The sequence below is a fragment of the Nyctibius grandis genome, chromosome 6 (assembly GCF_013368605.1).
Source record: "Nyctibius grandis isolate bNycGra1 chromosome 6, bNycGra1.pri, whole genome shotgun sequence".
NCBI classification, from domain to species: Eukaryota; Metazoa; Chordata; class Aves; order Nyctibiiformes; family Nyctibiidae; genus Nyctibius; species Nyctibius grandis.
The window spans coordinates 37,183,105-37,207,555 of NC_090663.1; the positions used below are offsets into that span (position 1 = coordinate 37,183,105).

The window sequence follows — 24,451 nt, forward strand, 5'->3', positions numbered from 1 at the left end:
TTCTTCCTTTCTTCTAGCTTTTTGTAGGAGTAAATGTAAGATTTCCTTAGGTTTGTTTTACAGGACTGTGATCTACTGAGAGGTTAAAGCATTATAATTGATGTTCTAAGCATAAAGAAGGAACATTCCTTAAATGTTTGTAATGGCTTCTTAGATTTGTAATGGGATATTCTAAGAATGCCACTGTGTTTAGAGCCTGCACTAAAAAAAAACAAAAAACAAACAAACCAACAAAAAAGCCCCCTCTTGCCTACTTGTGTGCATAACTCAGAAGTTCTTAATGAATTTTTTCCATGCTGAGAACATAGCTTTAGTAATGTAATTTTTTAAGGAAGTAAAATGTTAAATGTTACCATATTTGGTACATGACCTCAATATTGTGTGCAGTGTAGTTCAGCTATATATTTGAACATATAAAGAAAACAAACGTTTATCAAAGGGAAGCTGGTAATCCTCAGCAAGTAGTATTTTTTTTTTTCTGATACTATCACAGGGAATAACTTGTCTATGTATTAATAAGTTAGGAGAGAGTATGAATTAGACCAAAATTTTAAGACTGATTTTGAAGCAGTGATTTAAACAATACTTGCACAAGCAATTAAGATTCACAAGTGTGAATTCATTAAAACACTTTTTTTTTAAAGCAGTCTAGTTAATTTCAAATTATAAAATGTAACTTGTCTTCCACTAATGTTAACTTCTGAATATAATGTTCTTTCAGCTTCAGTAGGTGTTTAAGTTGGCTTAAACATGAACTCAATGACAAAGATAATTTGAAGAAAATACATAATTTCTAATGTTGAAACTTGCAAAATACTTGTAACCTTTTAAGGTTTTTTTAATGGAAAATGAAACAAACTTTGTGCATTTATTTTCCAGGCTTGAATGGCTTTGCTAACTATGTTTTATGCAACGTTTCCACAAGTAAATTTAGAATTAATGCTAACTCTTGATTACAGAAAACTTTCCAGAGAGGCTAACAAATCTTTTTTAAACAAAACTAAGAAACTTTAATATTCTTTGTGTTCTTTTACGGGATCTCTTTTAGTATATAGCTAAATAAGCAATCATCCTTTAAGTTCTGTGTAACTCTTTCTTAATTACTCTTCTTTTTCTTCACAGGGAATATTGGAAATTCCTTCTTTATAGATCCCATTTTGGGTATGATTAAAACTGCAAAGGAATTAGATCGTAGTAACCAGGAAGAATACAACCTGATGGTAAAAGCTACAGACAAAGGAGATCCTCCAATGAGTGAAGTGACCTCTGTGCATATATTTGTTACAGTTTCTGATAATGCCTCACCAAAATTCACAGCCAAAGAATATTCTACAGAAATCAGTGAAAGTGCCAGCATTGGCAGTTTTGTTGGAATGGTTACAGCATACAGTCAGTCTTCTGTAGTTTATGAAATAAAAGACGGTAATATAGGTGATGCCTTTGCTATCAACCCAAACTCAGGTGTCATTGTTTCTCAGAAGATACTTGATTTTGAAACTTCGCCTATTTACACTCTAACTGTGCAAGGAACAAACATGGCTGGCTTGTCCACTAATGCAACAGTTTTGGTACATCTTCAGGATGAGAATGACAATACACCAATTTTTGTGCAGGCTGAATACACAGGACTCATCAGTGAATCAGCTTCAATTAACAGTGTGGTTCTGACTGACAAGAATATCCCATTAGTAATTCGAGCTACAGATGCTGATAAAGAATCTAATGCTTTGCTTGTTTATCAAATTGTTGAACCATCTGTCCGCAAGTATTTTGCCATTGATTCTAGCACTGGTGCAATTCGAACAGTAATGAGTCTAGACTACGAGGAGACAAATATTTTCCACTTCTCAGTGCAAGTACATGATATGGGGATACCACGTTTATATGCAGAATATGCAGCTAATGTTACTATTTATGTAATTGACATCAATGATTGCCCTCCTGTGTTTTCAAGAGAGTTGTATGAGACATCCATTTTGGTTCCAACTTATAAAGGTGTGAAAGTCATCAGCATAAATGCCACTGATGCTGATTCAGGCATTTTTTCACAATTAATTTATTCCATTATTGAAGGCAACATTGGAGAAAAATTTTCAATAAACCCTAAGAATGGAGATATAACAGTACAAAATACAACTCAGTTAAGAAGCCGATATGAATTAACAGTGAGAGCATCTGATGGCAGATTTGCAAGCACTGCGTCTGTAAAAATTAATGTGAAAGAAAGCAAAGCAAGCCAGCTGAAGTTCACACAGAGTTCTTACTCTGCAACGGTGCAGGAGAATTCCACAGAGGCAAAAACAATAGCTGTTGTTACTGCTATAGGGAATCAAATAAATGAGCCTTTGTTTTACCATATTCTAAACCCAGACAGCAGATTTAAAATAAGCCCAACTTCAGGAGTCCTTTCAACAACAGGAATACCATTTGATCGTGAACAGCAAGAATCTTTTGATGTGGTCATAGAAGTGACAGAGGAATATAAACCATCAGTTGTTGCACACATTGTAGTTAAAGTCACAGTGGAAGATGTAAACGATAATGCCCCATTTTTTGTCAATCTTCCGTATTATGCTGTCATTAAAGTAGACTCTGAAGTAGGCCACGTTATTCGACGTGTCACTGCAGTAGATAAAGATACAGGTAGAAATGGAGAGGTGCATTACTATCTGAAAGAACGTCATGAACATTTCCAAATTGATCCTACTGGTGAAATCTCACTGAAGAAGAAGTTTGAACCAGACACACTAAATAAGGAGTATCTGGTCACAGTAGTGGCAAAAGATGGAGGAGAACCTGCTTTTTCTGCTGAAGTTATAGTCCCAATTACAGTTATGAGTAAAGCTATGCCTGTTTTCGAAAAGCCTTTCTACAGTGCAGAGGTACCAGAAAACATTCAGCTCCACAGTCCTGTGGTACATGTACAAGCAAACAGCCCAGAAGGACTGAAGGTGTTTTACAGCATCACAGATGGAGATCCTTTCAATCAGTTCACTATCAACTTCAACACTGGAGTTATAAATGTTGTTGCCCCTCTTGACTTTGAGTCTCATCCAGCCTACAAACTGAGTATTCGAGCAACAGACTCCTTAACTGGGGTGCATGCTGATGTGTTTGTAGACATAATAGTGGAAGACATCAATGATAATCCTCCTGTGTTTACAGAGCAGTCTTACACTGCAACCCTTTCTGAGGCATCTGTCATTGGAACATCTGTTGCACAAGTGAGCGCTACAGATGCTGATTCTGGAACAAACAGGGGGATTTCCTATCACTTGGTTGAGGATAATAGTGAAAGTCATGATTACTTCCACATAGATAGTAGCACTGGACTCATTCTTACAGCAAGAGCTTTGGACTATGAACAAATTAAACAACGCAAATTACTAATAAGGGCCATAGATGGTGGCATGCTGCCCTTGAGCAGTGAAACCGTTGTAACTGTTGATGTAACTGATCTCAATGATAACCCCCCTCTTTTTAACCAATTGCTTTATGAAGCTAAAATTAGTGAACTGGCTCCCCGAGGGCATTTTGTGACATGTGTGCAAGCCTCAGATGCAGATAGTTCAGATGTTGACAAGCTGGAGTACTCCATTCTGACAGGCAATGACCAAAAGAATTTTGTAATTAATAGTAAAACTGGCATTATCACCATCTCAAACCTACGCAGACAGACACTAAAGTCACATTATAATCTTAACGTGTCTGTTTCTGATGGGGTCTTCAGAAGCTCAGCCCAAGTCTATATAACTGTAACCAGTGCCAATATGCACAGTCCTGTTTTCAGCCAGAATGAATATGAGGTTGAACTAGCTGAAAATGCTCCATTGCATACTTTGGTGACTGAAGTTAAAGCAACAGATGAAGATTCTGGTACATATGGCCATGTCACTTACCACATTGTGAATGACTTTGCCAAAGACAGATTTTATACAAATGAGAGAGGGCAGATATTTACCTCTGAAAAGCTTGACCGTGAAACACAAGCAGAAAAAGTAACTGCCATTAGTTTAATGGCCAAAGATTCAGGAGGAAAAGTTGCTTTCTGTACTGTTAATGTAATACTTACGGATGACAATGATAATGCTCCTCAATTCCGAGCAACAGAATATGAAGTAAATATTGGATCTGATGTTCCACGGGGTACTTCTGTCATTAAAGTCTGGGCATCTGATGCTGATGAGGGTACAAATGCAGACATCACATACGCTATTGAAGCAGAGTCTGAAAATGTTAAAGAGAATTTAGAAATTGATTCATTGTCTGGTATAATTACTACAAAAGAAAGCTTAATTGGTTTAGAAAATGAGTTTCTGACCTTCTTTGTTAGAGCAGTTGATGGTGGATCCCCCCAAAAAGAGTCAGTTGTTCCTGTCTATGCTAGAATACTCCCACCAGAAGTGCCTCTTCCAAAATTTTCAGAGCCATTTTATTCTTATATGGTTTCTGAGGACATTCCAATTGGGACTGAGATAGATGTTATCAAAGCAGAGCATAATCAGACTTTAGTATATAGTCTGATTAAAGGGAACACTCCTGAAAGCAATAGAGATGATTTTTTTGTGATTGACAGACAGACTGGAGAGTTGAAACTTGAGAAGAATCTTGATCATGAAACAACTAAATGGTACCAGTTCTCAGTTCAAGCACAGTATGCAAATGAAGACTATAATGTTGTTTCCTCAGTAGAAGTAAGCATTCAGGTAAAAGATGCAAATGATAACAAACCAGTTTTGGAGTCCAATCCATATGAAGCATTCATTGTAGAAAACATGCCAGCTGGAACAAAAGTCATCCAGGTTAAAGGAACTGACTTAGATTCAGGACTCAATGGGCAGGTTACTTACAGCTTGGATCCTTCTCAAGAACTAGACGTTATAGAGTCTTTTGCCATAAACATGGAAACTGGCTGGATTACCACTCTCAAAGAACTCGATCATGAGAAACGAGACAAATACAAAATCACAGTGGTTGCATCTGATCGGGGTGAAAAAATTCAGCTGTCTTCTACAGCTGTGGTTGAAGTTACTGTTACAGATGTGAACGACAATCCTCCACGCTTTACTGCAGAGATATATAAAGGAACAGTCAGTGAGGATGACCCTCCTGGTGGGGTAATTGCCATCTTGGGTACAACTGATGCTGATACAGAAGAAGCCAACAGACAAGTCTCTTACTACATTACGGGTAAATCTTTTTGAGTAATGTCACAATAATCGTTTAAGTGGTCCTGGAATGATGTGAGATACAACTTACTCTTGCAAATTATTGGAAAGTATTAGAAACTATAGAGCTGCAAAGAAAGAATGTGTATGTCTTAATATTAAAACTTCAGAGGAAAAAAATGAATTTTAGAAAACAAGTCTTTGGCTTGCTGTTTCACATTTACCTTGCTTAAAATGCTTTCCTACATTTGTTGTTTACTTATATATCAAATTTTATTTTAAAAATATACTTGCACTTACATTAGTGATGTAGTTAAAGAATGAACTAAAGAAATTTCACAAAATAATAGACTATTAATTTCTAGTGGAATTTATTGTTTTTGTTATTTAGCATGAGTCTTGATATGATATAATGCTACATTAATTTCTACATTGATTTTTATAGATTCTATTGGCTGCAGTTAAACTGATTGTATGAGCATCTACTGACTATTTCTCTCTGGAAAATGAAGCTATTTCCCTGTAAAGCCACAGAGAGTGGCTGTTTATTTGCATTTACATTTTTTTCTCTTTAGCTATAGCTTAATGTTTATAGAGTAATAGTAACAATCTCTCTCTTGTCTTCAATTAAATGTTTCTTTTTGTATTTCAGGAGGTGATCCCTTGGGACAGTTTGCTATTGAAAATATACAGAATGAATGGAAGGTCTATGTCAAAAAGCCTCTGGACAGGGAAGAAAAGGATAATTACCTTCTAAATATTACAGCTACTGATGGGACCTTTGCAACAAAAGCTGTGGTGGAGGTTAAAGTCCTTGATGCTAATGATAATAGCCCTGTTTGTGAAAAGGTAGGCACAGTCTTGTATCTTCTGTGTCCAGCTGCTTCCATATGTAAAACGTAAACTTTCTTTGAAATTGCTTCTCAGGAGACTGACAAAAATAGATATTCCTTTTATTCTGGTAACAGAAATTTGGACTATTAAGAAAGAATGCTGTCAAAGAAAAGTTATTTCATGGACAGCTTTCTTAAATAAAAATCCAAAACTAATTCATTGATGTAATTTTAATACTCGATGGATATTTCAAGAGGATGAGGAGAATTGTAGTATATTTCTCCTGTGTTAATGCATACTTTTCCAAAAGGAATTGTTTTAAGCAGCAGCTATGATAGCTTATATGCTTTACTTTCTGAATAAAGCAAAGTCTCAAAGAAGGATGCATACCATCACTTAGTTGATGTATTTGTGCATTTCCTGTGATAAGAGTTGAAAAGACTGGAATATTATCCTGCAGTTGTACTCAACAGCACCAAAAATCTGTAACCCATAAATGTTTCCTTGTTACAAAGCCATCAACCTTACCAGATTTGATAGTCTGAAAAAATGGACATGAAAAATAAAGAATGGAAAAAAAAACAGAAGGGTGGACCCTGCAAGATGTATAACTGCCTTATGAGAAAGCCTTGGGTTTTCATAGTCAGCTTTTTTTTTTTTTTTTTTTTTTTAATTTAGCACATTTGTACTTTTCATAGCCATCTTGTTGAACACAGATTTGATGTTACTGGGTAGAAAGGCAAAATCTTTTCTTGTTCTGGGAAGGATCAAGTATACAGTGAGTGTTCAACTTTTTCTTAGTCGATGTTTGTTGGTTACTTCTATATAAATGATTCCAGTTATATACAGACTGGTAAGTCAGGGTTTTTAGGGGTTTTTTCCTTTGTTAATATTGGTGTTATAAGGCTTGGTCCTTCTAATGTAGTGCACATCCCTGACATGGATGAGCTGTAAGAGTGCTTAGTGTCTTTAAATTCTGGGTGTTTTTTTCTTAGTTTTTATTTAAACTGGAAGCTTTTATTTCATGCCATTACAAAAAAAAGCAGGTATGAATTTCTCCTAGATTGAGTCAGACCTAGAAAAGATAATTTATCAAAAGAGGAAAAAATGAAATTACCAAAACTTTATGACTCCTATTTTGGGAATGCATTTAAATAATCAGTTACAAGTGTTTAGAGTTCTTAGCTATGCAGTGATACTCAAGAGTCCCTGTGGTTGCAGTATTAATTACGTTTCTGAATAATCTAATAAATGTGAAGTAATTAATTAGAAAATCCTTTCATTTTCACGTATTTCATCCTTTGATTCACTTCATAAGTTACCAAACATTCAAACAGGATATTATCTCATCTCTCATTCCTTATTCCCTCCCCTTTTCAAGCTCTACTTACTTCATATGTTTTAGTCTTTCAATGTAACTTTAAAATCTTGCAGACTTTATACACTGATTCTGTTCCCGAGGATGCTCTTCCTGGCAAACTGATAATGCAGGTATCTGCTACGGATGCAGATATTCGTTCTAATGCAGAAATTACTTACACACTGCATGGCACAGGAGCAGAGAAATTCAGACTCACTCCAGAGACAGGTAATAATACTTTATACGCTATCCAAAATTCCAGTCATCACCTCATTTTATAAAATGTTTTACCATTACATTAAGACATATATGAATATCAGTAATTTAAACTTTCCATTAACTGTTAGTGTATTATATAACTGTTTAAAATGTGATTTCTTCTACACAAATACTAATAGTATATTGAATAGAAGTCAGGGGAAAGGCAAATATTTTAATATATAACGAGCTAAAAAGTAAATAAGGTAATTGCCCTGAAGCCAGAAACTTCCATGCTGAAGTGACTGGAGTAAAAGTATGCTATAAATATTGTACTATATGTATTCATTGTAGTAGTAGAAATAATGGTTTATAAACTGAAAATATCTTCATTCAGATTCTCTTTGCCATCATTTGGTTTGGCGTATTAAATCAGATGAGGTTGGATGGAGCAACAAATTTCCTTTCCATAGTAAACACCAAAAGTGCCTTCAGTTTTATTGGCAGCATTATATAGATAAGATTAACTTTTAACTTGCCTGACTTTGGTTTTCACGGCATTCATGTTTTCTGGATTATAATATAGGTCAAAGCTAATGCCAAAATTCTGTGCTCTGCAGGCTGCAGTAGACAAGCAGTAGGAAAGGAGTAGTAAACAATATAGAAAAATTTAAATAAGATGAATACAGAGGAAATATGGAGAAGGAGATTAGAATACTTCAGTGGCAAAATAAATGAGAAGGATCTTACTTCATGGGGGTTTTGACTTTGAATGTCATAATACTCATAAACAATATTTCAGAATACTTTTTTGAAGTGGTTATAAAGGAGACAATGGCTACACATTGTGTTTGTCATAGTGTTTTCTGTCACGGTGGAAAGAAAGTATGTTAGACTTGTAGAGGTTTGTCTGTAGCAGCAAGTTATATTTGATAGTGTGAATAGCTCTGTTTATTCATTGAATGTTAGAGGAGGAGAGTCAGCTCAATAGCTGTGGGAGGAACACAACTAAATAGCCTAAGAAAACCATACGTGGATTTTACCTTGCATTTTGTTAAAGCCAGAGTTCTAATATTTTGATTTTCTTTACACAAAAACATGTGGATTTGTGCATGTATACACATTCTCTCTCTTTCTGCACAGTCACATAGTCTTACTTCAGCTAATTTCTGTTTCAGAGGCATTTGGAAAAAAGGCAAAGGATTTTAGTATTTAATCTGTTAAAGCTGAAAAGGCAGGCCGATGACATGCTTTGCCCAAAGTGGAGCTCATTAGTGCAGTACAGCTGTTAACTTAGCCACTGATGAAATTACCCTGAAAAAGAAATTGTTTAGTTTTTTGTGAGTACAAAGCTTTTATAGGAATGTTAGGGATACTCGAGTCGTGCAACTCACATCAACTTATGTATGTTATTATTTTTATAGGTGAACTGAAAACATTAATGCCACTTGATCGTGAGCAGCAAGCAGTTTATTATCTTCTAGTGAAAGCCACAGATGGAGGAGGAAGATTCTGCCAAGCTAATATTATTCTGACTCTGGAAGATGTGAATGATAATGCCCCAGAGTTTACAGCTGATCCTTACTCCATTACGGTATTTGAAAATACAGAGCCTAAAACCCTTTTGACAAGAGTGCAGGCAACAGATGCAGATGCAGGTATGCATTCTTTGACCGATAGGTTTGTCATGGTCTCAAAGTTACAGTAATGCTTATTTAGTCTTATCTTATCCTGAGAGGTGTTAAGTCTTTCAGTGGAACTGACAGATGTTCAATACCTCTCAGGATTAGAATCCTGAAAGATATGTTTAGGTCTACTAAATCATGCAAGACCTGACTTCCATGTGTGAGTAGTTTGGAAAACATCCCTTTTGTGTCTCTGCAAAAAAGAAGTGGGGAGAGAGACAAAATGTAGGATATTTTTACAGAATCAACTAGGTTGGAAAAAACCTCTGGGATCATTGAGTCCAACCTTTGACCTAACACCACCGTGTCGTAAGCTATTACTGTTATGATGGGTTAGGTCCATCATTTTACTCCTGGAGTAAGCAGAAGGCATATCAAGCTGTGTCTGTTTATGTAAATGTGCATTCATAGATTTTTTTTTTTGAATGTGTGCTTCTCAGGCTAGCCATTGATGATCATACCATAAAGAGAACCCTGGTCGATTGTAGCTTTCTGTATATGCTACCCTGTTGAGATTTTTGCTGCCTCTTTATCTTCACTGTTTAGTTACAAGTATTTAAGTGAACATGACCTGAAAATGACATTAGAAAGAGTTTGTTCTTAGGCTTTGTTGTAAGGAGTACAGAAATTATGTTCCTGTTAATTTTGGGACATAGTTCTTAAATAAACTTATTGGAGTTGAGTCTAGTTAGTTGATGCCCCCTAACTCTCCCACACTCTCCTATGTTATTTATAAGCCTGCTAAGTGGATGCTGTTGTTCTAAAGTTATAATTAAATTTATATTACTAATTGTTTCATACTAGCTAGTATTGTGACTGAAGCAGAACCATGCTTCATGGGTTTTGTGTGGCAGAAAATCAGTGCAATGAAGTGTTAGGTTAATTTTTTTAAATCAGATTGCATCTTTTCAGAAATCATTCTGCCCTTCACAAGAGTCTTTTAACTCTTGCTGAAATTTACTTTAACGTGTATGATAATATTTAGCATGTGTTTTTTATTTCTATAGCTATTAGATCTGTTATTATGGTGGTGTATTTTAATGGCTGCTTCATACTCTGCAATTGTTTTCAAAATGCAGGGATGAACCGTAAAATCCATTATTCACTGGTAAACTCTGCAGAAGGCCAGTTCTCTATTGATGAATTCTCTGGAATCATTCAGTTGGAGAAGCCTTTGGATCGGGAATTACAAGCTGTGTACACTCTGACTTTGAAGGCTACAGATGAAGGTTTTCCTAGAAGACTGTCTTCAACAAGTAGTCTTATAGTTTCTGTTTTGGATATAAATGATAATCCACCTGTATTTGAGCACAGGGAGTATAGTGCAAGTGTATCAGAGGCTGTTTTGGTTGGAACTGAAGTTCTGCAGATCTATGCTGCAAGCAGGGACATTGAAGCCAATGCTGAAATCACATACTCAATAGTCAGTGGGAATGAACATGGAAAATTCAGCATCGATTCAACAACAGGTAACTGATTGCAACTGTGAATATACATTAGGCTAACCAAGCACAGTGCCATACTATGTTCTACAGTAATTCAACCAAATAGGTTATGTATAACCTATGTGCATCGTCCTGGCTGTAAAGCCAGTGCTACTGTCTGTTCACCCATTTTGACAGCATGCTTACTAGAGGAGTGCAGTAGAATGTAGAATAGGAACTTTATTTGCTGCTGCTATTTATTGTTACTTGTGTTAGATTCATTTAGCTGGGAAGAGTAAGGGTTTCCTAGCTGGTTCATTCCCCACCCTGAGGGCAGAAGGGGTACAAAAACATAGTTCTGTGATGATAGAAGCATAATAGTCTTTTCACAAAAGCTATATAATCAGAATGGGTGGCCAGACTTGGTAAAAGAAAGATCAGAAATTAAATTGATTGGAAAAACTAGTCATTGGTCCACAAAGACAGTAATTCTAGAGGAGTTTCATATGGCATTAAAGAGAGGTTGGAATATTCTATTCAGTCATATATCCAGCATGTCAGTGGAGATTTTAGGCTTACATGTTAGTCAGATTTAGACTTACGAAGCATTTAGGTTTTGTGGAGAATTTTTCCCTGTTAATGACAATTCTTTGTTAAAACGCAATACACACCTCAATTCCAGTTTTGTTTTCTTACATAGTTCTTTTTCTAGAGTTAATTTCTGATAAAGTTTGTTTTTTTAAAATAAGATTTCTACCCAAAAGTTAATAGTAGTGAATTATACCAGTGTAATTGAAACTGTAATTCTTCCAGCTGCTTTTTCTGGTGTGTACGCTGGTACTATGGTATAGAAGTACTTTGCCAGTTTAACTTCTTAACATATTTGAAAGGAGGAAATAGATTCAAGGAAAACACTCTTCCAGCAGCAAATCAGTGTGTATGTTAGGGAGTGCACTATCTTAACTATCTGGTTAAAAATTCCCACTTTAACTTAGAAATTTCTATCAATCAAAATTCATGGTCAGACACTTCTGTTACTACCTCTGCATACTCCATGTCTGACATTAATGCTGGTTGCAAGGAAAGTAAAGTTAAAGGTAATTTCATATTTTACATTAATTTTAATTGAAAACTGAGGACATTTTCTAAACACATTTCTTATTTTTCTTCATTTTTTTCATTAAAAAATGTGAGCCAAGTGGTATTAAAGTGTGCATCTTTTATGGTAATGGCAGGAACTTCTCTCCTTTTTACTTTTGTGTAAAGCCTGATCATTTCACTGTGTAGCTCCAGCTTTACAGCAACAAATCAAGCCCTGAAGAGGCCTAGTATTTGTCAGACCAAAATCAAAGTTGCAATATATAATACTACAATAATAGCAGAGTGTGTGTGAGGTTTTTGGGTTTTTTTTCCTTCCCTAGGAGCCATTTTTATCATTGAGAGCTTGGATTATGAAAGTTCTCATGAGTACTACTTGACAGTGGAAGCCACAGATGGAGGCACACCTTCATTAAGTGATGTTGTAACAGTGAATATTAACATAACAGATATCAATGACAATACTCCAGTGTTCAGCCAAGACACTTACACTGCAGTAATCAGTGAAGATGCTATGCTTGAACAATCAGTCATTACAGTACGTATTGCTGTTTTTTTCCTTTGAAATACTCTGTCATGCCAATCATGTTTTTAGTCTTGAAGGAATAAATATTGATTTGAAGATGGACATAAATGAATAGATAAGTTTGCCACTGAGTGAATTGAAAATTTATTTTGAAAAAGTTTCAGAACCAGGGTCTTGAGATTCTATGGGAAAGTAGATGATCTTTTGTGATATATTTGTGTTCTCCTTGTGAGAACATGACTTAATTTCCTGAATTTCGTCTGAAAATTAAGTGATGTTGGTATGTTCTATTCAGATTACATTTCTCCTGAGAGCTGTGAAATGTGTTAGACCAAAACAGCTGTGCTCGTCTTCAGGATGAGTTTATCTGAAAGATGACAGAGTCTATTTTGACTTGTTTTAAATGAGACCGTAATGTCCCTTAGGTTATGGCAGATGATGCTGATGGACCTTCAAACAACCGCATTCACTACGCAATTATAGATGGCAATCAGGGAAATCCTTTTACAATTGACCCTACCAGGGGTGAAATAAAAGTGACTAAACTTCTAGACAGAGAAAAGGTAAGTTTTTGATGCTTTTGAGCAGTTGGTACTAATTTAACTGTACATAATTGATGAGGACCATTTTTTGGATTACATTTGTAAATTACCATTTCAAGTGTTCCAAAATTAACACAGCTGTAACAAAGCGAAAGCATCTATTTAGTCCATGCTTTTTGGGGTGTGAAGCATCTGCGGGTGAAAGAGAAAGGCTTAAATATATGAAGATAAGTTTTATTGGCGGGTGGCACTAAAATATTTCTTCCTTACAAGGAAAGCTCAGTTTGTTACTCTTTGCTCCTTAGTGAATGTTTGAAAATTTTTTTTATTATTTCTTAGATTTCAGGATATACCTTGACAGTTCAAGCTTCAGATAATGGAAACCCACCTAGACTTAACACAACCACAGTTAATATTGATGTTTCTGATGTAAATGACAATCCTCCAGTATTCTCAAAAGGAAACTATAGTGTTATCATCCAGGTAAATACAGATAGTGAAGTAGTCAAATCAATATTATTGGAGTGTTAATTTGTGACTTGAAAAATTCAGCAGGATATGATAAACCTCATGCTTCAATTTTATTTTTCTGTATTTTTAATCATTTACGGTTGTCAGTGAGACTGCTTACCTGAATAAGTGTTAAGGAGTACATAATTCATATTTTGTAGTCTATTTAGAAACTTACGTTGCAAGTTGAGCGTGTTCTTTTTTTAATGTACTTTGTGTGTGTACATGTATATATATTATACATTGCATTTATGTTTAGAACATTCTTAGCATCATACAGATAGGTCAAAATACATAATAATTTTGCTATTTCTTTTTAATTCTTGTTACTGCTTAGAAAAAGATACTTTAGGTACGTATTACTGTGAAGCAAGTGTTGTGCACTGTGGCACATAGTTCAAGACTTAATTCCTATTGGCCTCCTCTGGGATCAGAAGCAGTTAAAACAGGAGTAGTATTTCATATTGCTGCATACCAATCCTTTGACTAATTTTGCACCATAGGATGGTAGTAGTGGGCCAGATTCTCAAATGGCTGGCATGTACTTGTCTGATGCAGAACACTCTCTGCTAAAGCAAAGAGAGCAGAGGCAGTGTCTGTACTTCTTGTCTTCCTGAATCCAATAGAGAATAAATGGAAGGGAACAAAGGAATTGCATTAAGACCTTTATACTGCGAACGTAAGTGAGCTCAGTCCCTTGGGTCCTGTTACTGTTGCTGGTGCCTGGCCTGGTACAATACATAAGTGAGGATCAGGCAATGTTATCTGGTGCACTGTGCTATCCTAACATACTGCTTCTGTTTGAGACCGTGTACATGATTTGTAAAGGTAGCTTTCCAAAAGAGGACAAAGTGGTCCATCTCTATCCAACATATACAGACTATGAAAGTAAAATGTCCTGGATCTTACTTTTTTTTTAAAGCAACAGATTTGTATATTTGTGTGCTGTCAAAGGTATTTTGCTTTCTGCAGTTACTCTACAATCGTCTTTCTTTAAGTGAATGTTAATTAATGTATCCCCTAAAACTGTAGACTATATAGCCAATGTCTGTAATGTTTCCCTTAATTAAAAAGGAAGACCTTGTGTTTTATAGTTCAGTCATATTAACCTGTCCTGGTATGAGGGTAGCAGAGAAAAAGCTTGGGAGTTGCCCAAGAATGCTGGTGTGCATTTCCTGATATATTGGAGAGGGGCATATTTGGACACAGTTGTAAATGTGCTCAGCTATTATGAAAATCAAATTACTTTAGATGTCCAAACGTAAATATTTGTATTTTAAAATGATGGTCCTTGTCTGTTTTGCTGAAGGGGAAAAAACGCTTCAGCTCCAATATCTGATAATTAACTTGACTTACTCTCTCAAGAACAAAGAGTATGCTTGTTATTAGAGTTCTTGCAACTGTGAAAGGATAGCATTTTGTTATTGCTGTACTTCACGATAACACTTCAGATTTTTTTTGCATTTAGAATATATATATAAAAATATATATATAAATTCTTATATGTATATAAAAAAAATGGTCAATATAATACAGCATGAATTTTCTGGAGAGGTGTTTAAAAGTGTTAGATAAGGTTGTGTGTGTGTATCAGATACATGATAAACCAAAGTGTGTGAAGTGTCTGTGAAACCTCAGGGCATCCACATGATACCAACTTGAACGGATTTTATGATGCAAATTTTAAAACCTGTATTTCATGTTTTAACTGGACTGTGGCTGTAGCAGCCACAACTGTAATCAGAACACTAATTAGGGACACAAGGGGTCAGATGGAGGAGTGTGTTTTTTCTAGTCCTTCCAACAAAGGCATTAGACTATTCTTAACAGGTGTTACAGCTAAATTTGAAACCTTTGACTTGGTGATTAGTCTACAGTAATCTTAATTCAGATCAAAAGTGGAAAATGTAAAGTTTCAAGGCTGAGCTACTTTTAAAGATATAAGACAAAGTTTAAAAAAGCAAAGTTTAAAAATGTACTGCCTTTCTTCTTTTACTTTTTCATCATTATTCTTAGAGGGTGGTATTTTTCCTTAAACAATATTGTCATTCTGATTTCTCTTATACTGATTAACTGGTTTGACAGTAATTTGATATTTATTTTTTTTCCTGTTGTGACGAAGAAATCAATGTCATTCTGTATCCTCAATTATAACAAAACCAATGTAATTGTATTATGCATTTATAGGAAAATAAGCCTATTGGATTTAGTGTGCTACAGCTAGTGGTGACAGACAAGGACTCTTCTCACAATGGCCCTCCTTTTCTCTTCACCATCCTGAGTGGAAATGAAGAGCACACTTTTCAGGTTAACCAGCAGGGAGTACTGACAACAACTGCTGCACTGAATCGCAAAGTGAGGGATCACTATTTACTTCATGTTAAGGTAGGATGCACTACCTCTAGCTATTTTGCATTATTAATATAAGTATTTGGTTAACTTTTCCCACTCATGCCCAATCCACCACTTTTTCCTGCCTACCCCTTAAAAAACTCCTGGTTTAAATGAAAATCTACACAGGTTGTAACAGTAAGTTTAATTAAACTCACAGTAAGGGTAAGGTGTAAGTGAAATGTTAGCTGGTTTGAAAGCCCTTTGCCTTTCATGTGGGATGCTGGAAAAGCCAGAAGGGGACAGGTCCCTAGAGCCACCTGCTATTGGCTGCAGACTTCCTCTTGCCACAATCACTTTGACCCTTGAAGCTATGAGCTGGACTACACTGATACGATGGAAACAGGGATATTGAAAGTTGCACATCATGGCAGTACTGAAGTATTTTTCTGTAGTGCCACATTCTTTTTCCAATGGCAATTGAAAACATCTTTTTTTTAAGTCTGGAAAACCAGGCCAGTGGACCTTTGTCGTAGCATTGAAACTTGCAGCGCAGTACTTGGAGATCTCAGAATCTTGCAGTGGAAAACACAGCGTAAAACTCAAAAATGACCCTGCAGTGCTATAATATATGCGTACATTTGCCATTGTTGTGCAAAAAGACCAGGCCATGTCCAGAAATCCAGGTTACATTAACATAGCTAAGTTCTCTAAAATACTTTTTTGTAACCTAATATAAGAAAAGTTCAAACCAACTTTTTTAATCTTATCCAGTCCTTTTTAATTCAGTTATAAATTAAGCAGCTGTGAACAGGGGACTTAAAACTGGTAGGCCAAAAATAGCTGGCCTTAATTCTTAAACTTTATTTCCAGATTCGTGTTTTAAGAAAAATTCTTATCTTTATTTTTACATGAGGAATTTCTTTCAATCTCCAAATTATTCCCATATATAATATTGCAGACAATTTCTGAGTGAACATGCGCTTGAGTTTTAGAGCAGTACTGTCTGTGTCAGTGTGTACTGAATTCTGTCTACATTAAGATAATAATCATGACGTATTTACACAAAGTCTCTCTCTTTTCTTTGGGGAAAGAAAAAAAAAAAAATCCCACAGGTACTGTTGTTTGCTACTTGAGTCACTAAAACATGTTACCAGGAACCATCGGTATAAGAACTGGCATAGATAAAGGTTGCATTTAAATGTAGTTTAATTTAGGGTTTAAGAATTGAGATTTAAAAGGGGACAGGGAGGTATATCGTTCCTCTGTTAGCCATTTTTTTTTCTCAATAGTGATCTGCTAATTAGTGGTGGGACAGATCAGCCTTCAAGGTACCTAAGCGATGGCTCTGTTGGCATTCCTAGGCTGCATGAGTCCAAAACAGCAGCAGAGATGGCCTTTGTCCCACTTGCCTAATAGGCTTTCCAAGTTCTATACTGATTGCTCAAAGTCTCCTTTTTGTTTAGGGAAGAAGAACCAGCAATGTTTTTCCTGTATGTGCAATCAGTGTAATAAGGATTTGTGCATTTTATTTTGTATTTTTCTCTAAGCAGTAACTAATTTCTATGTATTTTCTTCTAAAACATATTCCTATGAATGATGCACAGGCAATTATGTCTGTTCTATGTTAGACTGTTACAACTGTCTTTGTCACATTTCATGATTTAGCTGCACCTTTGGCCCTTCCCAATGTGCCTGTCTTTTCTTAAGTATGAGGCGCCTGTCTAACACCTTCCTCTGGGTGGAATCATGCAATTCTTTCATTTCCAAGCCACTTCCTAGGCTGTAGGATGCTTGTTAAACAGCCTGTCAGTACCTCATGCTATCTTCTCTTTAGCACAGCACTTGAAAAGTGACTTTTTCTCCTAGGGAATGAATAAGGGCTATTTTAATGGCATCCAGTAGCTAAACAAGCTCGTCTTAAAACAATGTAGTCATTTAGAACAAAGGCTTCTCAGAGGACTGTAAATCATTAAAGCAGGACTATGCTCGTGCATTTTTGGTGTGCTATACTACCAATCTCAGTATTTTGTACCTGTCTAATCCCTTGATTTACAAGTTCCCTGCCTGGATTCTGGAAATATGTCACTGTCTTTTAATTGCCATTTGCCATCTTATACTATGATAGCTTTTTTTTTTAAATAGACACAGTGCTATAATTTGCTATTATTTTCTCCTTAGTGAGTCACTATACATGAGCATGAAGGCATCTAAGACCTAAAACTAGCATTTCCATATCACAAGACTTCAGTTCCAATGATACCCACAAAAATAGATACATGACTTCTGTGGAGAAATATTCTTCCTTGTTCATGTAAAAGAGATTTTTTTCATAAGGCTGTAGGAAGACAGTCTTCTCAAGTTCAGTCTTCAATCTTTCGCACTTTCATCTTGCAGCTCACAAGTTAATGGCTGTCTATGATCTTCTTGATACTCGTTTTTGTTTTTTTAGCTGACCTTCATAGTGTGCTTTTCAGTATTGAGAGCTTCCACCTTAGTTGCTTTTCTGAATGGATTGCTGAGGCAAAGCATATTTTAATGGAAAAAAAAAACAAAACCAAAACAACAACAATAACAACAAAAAAACAAACCCATGAGCAACCCCTCCCATACACACCCCACAACCCAACTACCACTGAAAACTTAACATAAGCCTTTCTTTTACTTTAATTTTGTAGTTTTAATAGAAATAAGGATTTTTTTTTCCCCAACAGCCACCTACATGTGCATGCCACTCACATTTGCTTTCTCACTCTCTAAAGAAATAGATTATGCATAACAAATGGTCTCACAGCATTAGTGTGTGAAATCTTCAGCTATGAGTCATACAGTCCTTTTGTGCCACACTCTGAAGTCTTTTGTTTAAAACCCCAGCAGATTTTTTAAATATCTGCACTATTGAAAAATCATTTCTCCCGGGGCTCTTCTTTTTCTACTTGCTGTCCATTTGTTATAATTTTGCTTGCCTGTTTGTTTTAAGCCCTTTCTCATTTCCCTTGGCATTTCTTCTGTAGCTAAACTGCCTGCCTTGTCTTGTTTCCAGGCAGAAATCTAGGCAAACAAAACTTTGCAACTTGAGTGCTCACTCTCTTGTTATTTATGTTTCGGTAACTAGAGGGCAAGTTTCTAGCCATGCCTGTCTTTGGAGTTAACGGATGAAGACATGCATTACCTTTTAAAATGCTACGATTATGGCACATCGACAGATAATCTTGTGCCTGGAGTTCTTCCTCTTTGCTTAAATTTGTATGAAAAATCAAAAGCAGCTTCTCCGCATAGATCTTCAAAACGTACCAACTACCTGTAGTCATTGTAAAATTATTGTAAAATCTCTTGAACAATGCAGGGATATCTTCTACCTTCTTAGCCCCGTGTATCCCCTCTGTCCCTTCACATCTCTTCAATTCTTCTTTGCCCATTTCTTTAGTCTCACTTTCAGTAACTGTGAAAGAGCTGTGGGGAAAAGGTAGGCGGGAAACAAGAACTGTGAAACAGAAAGAAAGTGAAGCTAAGGGAATGCTCTTTTCTCACTTTACTACTCTTTTTTTTGTCCCCTCTCCATACAATGACAGTGTATGTTTTTGTCAAAAAGGGGTGGAGGACAGGGGACATGATGTTTAAAAAGGCTTTAAAATTGAATTAGGCTGATTCTGTTAAAGATAATTAATTGTCTGAAGCAAATAGCACTACAGGTGGGTTTTTTCCCTCTCTGTGATCACAGATCAGGAAAGGCAACATAATTAATTGTAACTTTCTACATGTACTGTTTTCCTTTTGAAGTACTGTTTGGTGTACTGCATTTAGATTGTCTTCAAGACCACCTCCTAATAACTGTGGTGAAGTGTGTTGTAAATTTCTAGTGCATGACTCATTTCAAGTTTGTAATGTGTTTGCCATGCTTGAAATAGAAAAGCTTCATAGCACCATCTGCTGTCTGAAATCAGCTGCTGTGCATTTCCTCTGTATTTGCTAGAAGTGTTAGTACCTTCCTTCATTTCCAGGTATTAAGAGCACTGTAGCCTTTTAATATCGGAAGAAGTGAAAACATGTTTGTGTGTGCCTGCTTATATAAGGTTTTTAAATTTTCAATATTAACTTGTACGTCAGGACCTGTGTTATAAAATTTTCATAAAGCATTTTCATGTAGGAACATTTTTTGTAGAAAAATACAACTCTATTGTATACAGTACAAATATCTACAGTAGAATTTGACATAAATCAAAAATCTAACTCTATCCTCATCTTCCTTCTAGGTGGCAGATAATGGAAAACCCACCATTGTCATCTTTGACTTACATTGATATTAGAGTTATTGAGGAAAGCATTTATTCTCCAGCAATTCTGCCTCTAGAAATCTTTATCACAGCCTTTGGGGAAGAATATTCAGGTGGTGTCATTGGAAAAATTCATGCAACTGATCAAGATGTTTATGATACTTTGACATACAGTCTGGACCCCAAAATGGAATCTTTGTTCTCAGTTTCCAGTACTGGTGGTAAACTAATAGCACATAAAAGGTTAGATGTAGGACAGTACCTCCTAAATGTCACTGTTACAGATGGAAAATTTACAACTGCAGCTGATATTACTTGTACACATCAGACAAATCACACAAGATTTACTAAATCACAGCATTGCAATACGCTTTGCAAACCTTGCCCCTGAAGAATTCATCGGTGATTACTGGCGCAATTTCCAGAGAGCTTTAAGAAACATCTTGGGCGTGAGGAGAAATGACATCCAGATTGTTAGTTTGCAGCCTTCTGATCCTCCTTCAAATCTTGATGTCCTCCTGAATATTGAAAAGTCTGGTAGCTCTCAGCACCCAATGAGAATTTTGCTCCACAAGATAAACTCTTCTGTGCCTGACCTAGAGGAGGTTCTAGGTGTCCGGATAATTGATGTTTTCCATAAGCTTTGCGCAGGCCTAGATTGTCCTTTGAAATTTTGTGAAGAAAAAGTAACAGTGGATGAGAACATCATGTCAACCCACAGCACAGCCAGGCTGAGTTTTGTCACTCCCCGTCATCACAGAACAGCAGTTTGTCTTTGTAAAGGTAAGAAAAGCAGTTAAGGAAAACAGTATCCTTGGAAAGATTGCTCTGTTTTTGAACAAGCCATTATCCACAGGGCAAAATTATATTACAGGACAAGATTAAGAATGTCCTGTAACTCTCACTGCAACATTTGCCTAATTTTATTCAGAGTAAGGCGTAATTCTTTCTTGTCTCACTACCTCATTTTAAGAGTTTACATAATAAAAGCTTATGGGAGGGGATTTTTTTTTTATAATTACGCCTTCATTTTCCATTTTATGAAAGAAATTCCTTTTTTTTTTTTTTTTTTGTTGCCTGTTTCTAAATTGCCAGCCATTTTCAGTCTCGCATGCACAAAGGTAATTCTGTGAAGTACCTGAATGCTTGCTGGTTTTCTGCTTAGAGGAATAGCCTGCACAGCTTCCAAACTGGCTGAGAATGATAGGGTGAACTGGGAAATGAATATGCATTAAGATACATATAAGTATACAGATTTATATCAGAAGATTAATTTGTCTTTAGCTCTGAGGAAAACAACATTGCTTTTTAAAATCATGATTAACGTTGCTGGGTGAACTTGCCCATCTTAAGTAAATATTTAAAGCCTGTTCCTTTTCTGTATCAAATACAAACATGCTCTTCTCCTGCTTTCCCCAACCCACTCTGTCCATGTTTAATATCTACATGTTGTTTTTTATGGTGTATTATAGTAATGGTAAACCTTAAACCACAACACCAGTTTCCAAATTTTACCAATTGAATTGTTTGAGTAATCAAGATAACTATGAATGTCAGCCACTGTATATGCCATTTGTCTAGTCTGTGTTTGTATCAGTCATGTCCCATAACTGTTACTTCACTTCCTTGTCTGATAGTTAGAAATATCACTTGAGTTGGTTTCAGCTACTGTACTTAAGTGTCCTTTTTCGCAAAATACCATTATCACCAACAGAAGAGAAATAATATATTTTGTTTTACAGAAGGGAAATGCCCCCTGGTGAATAATGTGTGTGAAGGAAACCCATGCCCTGAAGGTACCGAATGTTTAGGAGATCCAAAGGAAGGAAAATACACCTGTGTTTGCCAAGACAGCAAAGCTGGACAGTGTACTGGTAAGAAATTAACTCTAAAAATCTCTGTGTAAAACCATATTACTTTCCAAATATAAATTTGATTACAGTCCTGTGTTAACACATTTTATGCTTTTCTGTATTCCTAAGCATCAGCTGGCTCTGCTGTGACATTTACTGGGAGCAGCTACGTGAAATACCGTCTCATGGAGAATGAGAACAAAGAGGAAATGAAGCTGACAATGAGACTTAGAACTTACTCTGCTCATGCAGTTGTTATGTATGCTCGAGGAACAGACTACAGTATTTTAGAGGTATATTAAAATCACCTAGTGCATATCTCCCACATACCATGGGGGCTGGACTAGATGATCTCCAGAGGTCCCTTCCAACCCTTAACCATTCTGTGATTCTGTGATCTCATCCTCTTTTCTTCTTACCATCTTACTATTTTTGTGCCATATTAAAAGACTGAATCATAACATCTCTGTAGAATGTTAAAATTGAAAGTTGCCTTCAAGGTAGAGTGTTATACATCCACGTGACAAACTTGTACAGAATTTTTTTAATGTGTTAAAGGAATTAGTTTTCTTTAATGTTTTAAAAACAAAACAAAAACCTGAATTATCTATTTTAAATAACAACTTTATATTTATTTGCTTCTAATACTCATTAAGTCCATAGAGAAAAAGTCTCTTAAAGCACAAAATGAAAGGTCTTGAAGTATTGTAGTCTTTTGATGATGATCTGTGACTTCTTTACTAGAGGAAAAAAATGTACAAAGCATACATGTTAATTAAAAGAACCATATACAATGAATCACAATCACTGCAACTGTTTGGAATACAATGTTATTAAACGGCCTTTTATGAACACCATCATAATCCTGTCTCTCCAGCAAATATAAACTTTTATAGGCATCAATATTTTATACTCTTTAAGTGTGCAGACCATTTGCTGATGTTGTGGCTTTCCTCTGTAGATTCACCATGGAAGGCTGCAATATAAATTTGATTGTGGCAGTGGACCTGGGATTGTGTCCGTTCAGAGCATTCAGATTAACGACGGCCAGTGGCATTCAGTATCTCTTGAAGTGGATGGAAATTACGCACGACTTGTTCTGGATAGGGTGCATACTGCATCTGGTACAGCTCCCGGTACGCTTAGGACACTAAACCTAGATAATCATGTGTTTTTTGGTGGCCATATTCGGCAGCAAGGTACAAGACATGGTAGAAGTCCTCAGGTTAGCAATGGTTTTAGAGGCTGTATGGATTCTGTTGTACTTAATGGACAAGAGCTGCCCCTAAACAGTAAGCCACGAAATTATGCACACATGGAAGAATCTGTAGATGTGACTCCTGGATGCTTACTGACTGCCACAGAAGGTTGTTCAAGCAGCCCATGTCAGAATGGAGGCATCTGCAACACACTGTCAAATGGAGGTAAGCTGTGCTATATTCTGCTGTTGGTTTTCAAAACTGCCTTTCCACTTCCCTGCCTTGAAGGACAAAACAACTTTGTGAATAATTCTTGCTTTCCCAGAGAGTTGTAGAAGGCTGGCTGTTGAGCAGGTATGAAGGCTGTGTCTGCCTGTGTTCTAGACTCAATTCCTTGGGGTATGAAGTAGGCAAAGTCCATCAAAGTGGGGATTTAATCTTCAGTATCAACACCTGAGGTCTGTCCTCTTAACTGCCTACTTTAGAGTATTCCTTTAAAAAGTCTGAAATCATGGTGACAAGCTTGAGTTCTGTGAGAGAAATGGTAGTTACCCTTCAATCATATTCAAGAAAAGCCTTACTGTTAGACTTTCCTTCATCTTTTGATAAAAAGATTTCTATTTCTTCCCATCCTCTCTTTCTTCGAACAGGTAGGTGGGTAGGGAGAATATTATCTTAAAACCAGTATAGCCATGTGTGTGTTTCAGAAAGACTGTATTTGATTTCAGGTTACTACTGCAAGTGTGCACCTTTGTTTATGGGAGCTCACTGCGATGTAAGTGTCAGCCCGTGTGCTTCCAACCCCTGCCTTTATGGTGGTACTTGCATCCCGGTCAGTGATGATTTTATCTGCCAGTGCCGAGGACAATACACAGGCCAAAGGTATGTTTCTATCGTTTATTGTACTAATGAACCCCTTAGAGAATAGGCTATAAGTGTAACACTTCTTCTGTTTTCTTTTTTGTCTGTTTCCTACTTAAAGCTCAGACTTTGAAATCCACTGGACTTAGCTGAAGTTAATGACAGCCCCTATGTTACAGCCCTGAATCCCGCACTATATACTCACTTGCAGTAAAGCAATGGTTCATTCATGCCTTTTTTTTTTTTGCCTTTTTTTTTTTTTTTTGCCTTTGCAGGTGCCAGCTGGGTCCATATTGCAAAGACAATCCTTGTAAAAACAGTGGCAAGTGTATTGACAGTTTGGATGGACCTGTTTGTGAGTGTGAAGCAGGCTTTCGTGGAGAAAGGTAGGTAGTGTTCCACATATATTGGATTTTTAACAGTATTACTTAACAGTTCAAAGTGGTTGAAATTTGCAGTCTGCAATGTTGATAAAATAGCAAATTGCCTGGTAGTGTACAGTACTGTATATTAAATATACCTGGAATTATTGAGAACAAGGACACTACAACAAAGACTACTGATGTAAACTAACCATCGCTTCTCTGC

General features: G+C 36.2%; 1 protein-coding gene across 1 annotated transcript in view; it reads left to right on the forward strand.

Annotated features, from left to right (window-relative positions):
- FAT1 (FAT atypical cadherin 1) overlaps positions 1-24,451 on the forward strand; it is a 114,955-nt gene that overhangs the window by 82,022 nt on the left and 8,482 nt on the right. Inside the window, 17 exon segments of the mRNA XM_068403329.1 lie at positions 1,123-5,190; positions 5,821-6,017; positions 7,437-7,590; positions 8,985-9,218; positions 10,325-10,714; positions 12,091-12,305; positions 12,719-12,856; positions 13,175-13,318; positions 15,533-15,730; positions 19,930-19,947; positions 19,949-20,266; positions 20,268-20,733; positions 21,693-21,824; positions 21,939-22,096; positions 22,765-23,227; positions 23,731-23,884; positions 24,139-24,249. Of these exon segments, the coding sequence (XP_068259430.1) occupies positions 1,123-5,190; positions 5,821-6,017; positions 7,437-7,590; positions 8,985-9,218; positions 10,325-10,714; positions 12,091-12,305; positions 12,719-12,856; positions 13,175-13,318; positions 15,533-15,730; positions 19,930-19,947; positions 19,949-20,266; positions 20,268-20,733; positions 21,693-21,824; positions 21,939-22,096; positions 22,765-23,227; positions 23,731-23,884; positions 24,139-24,249 (7,558 nt within the window).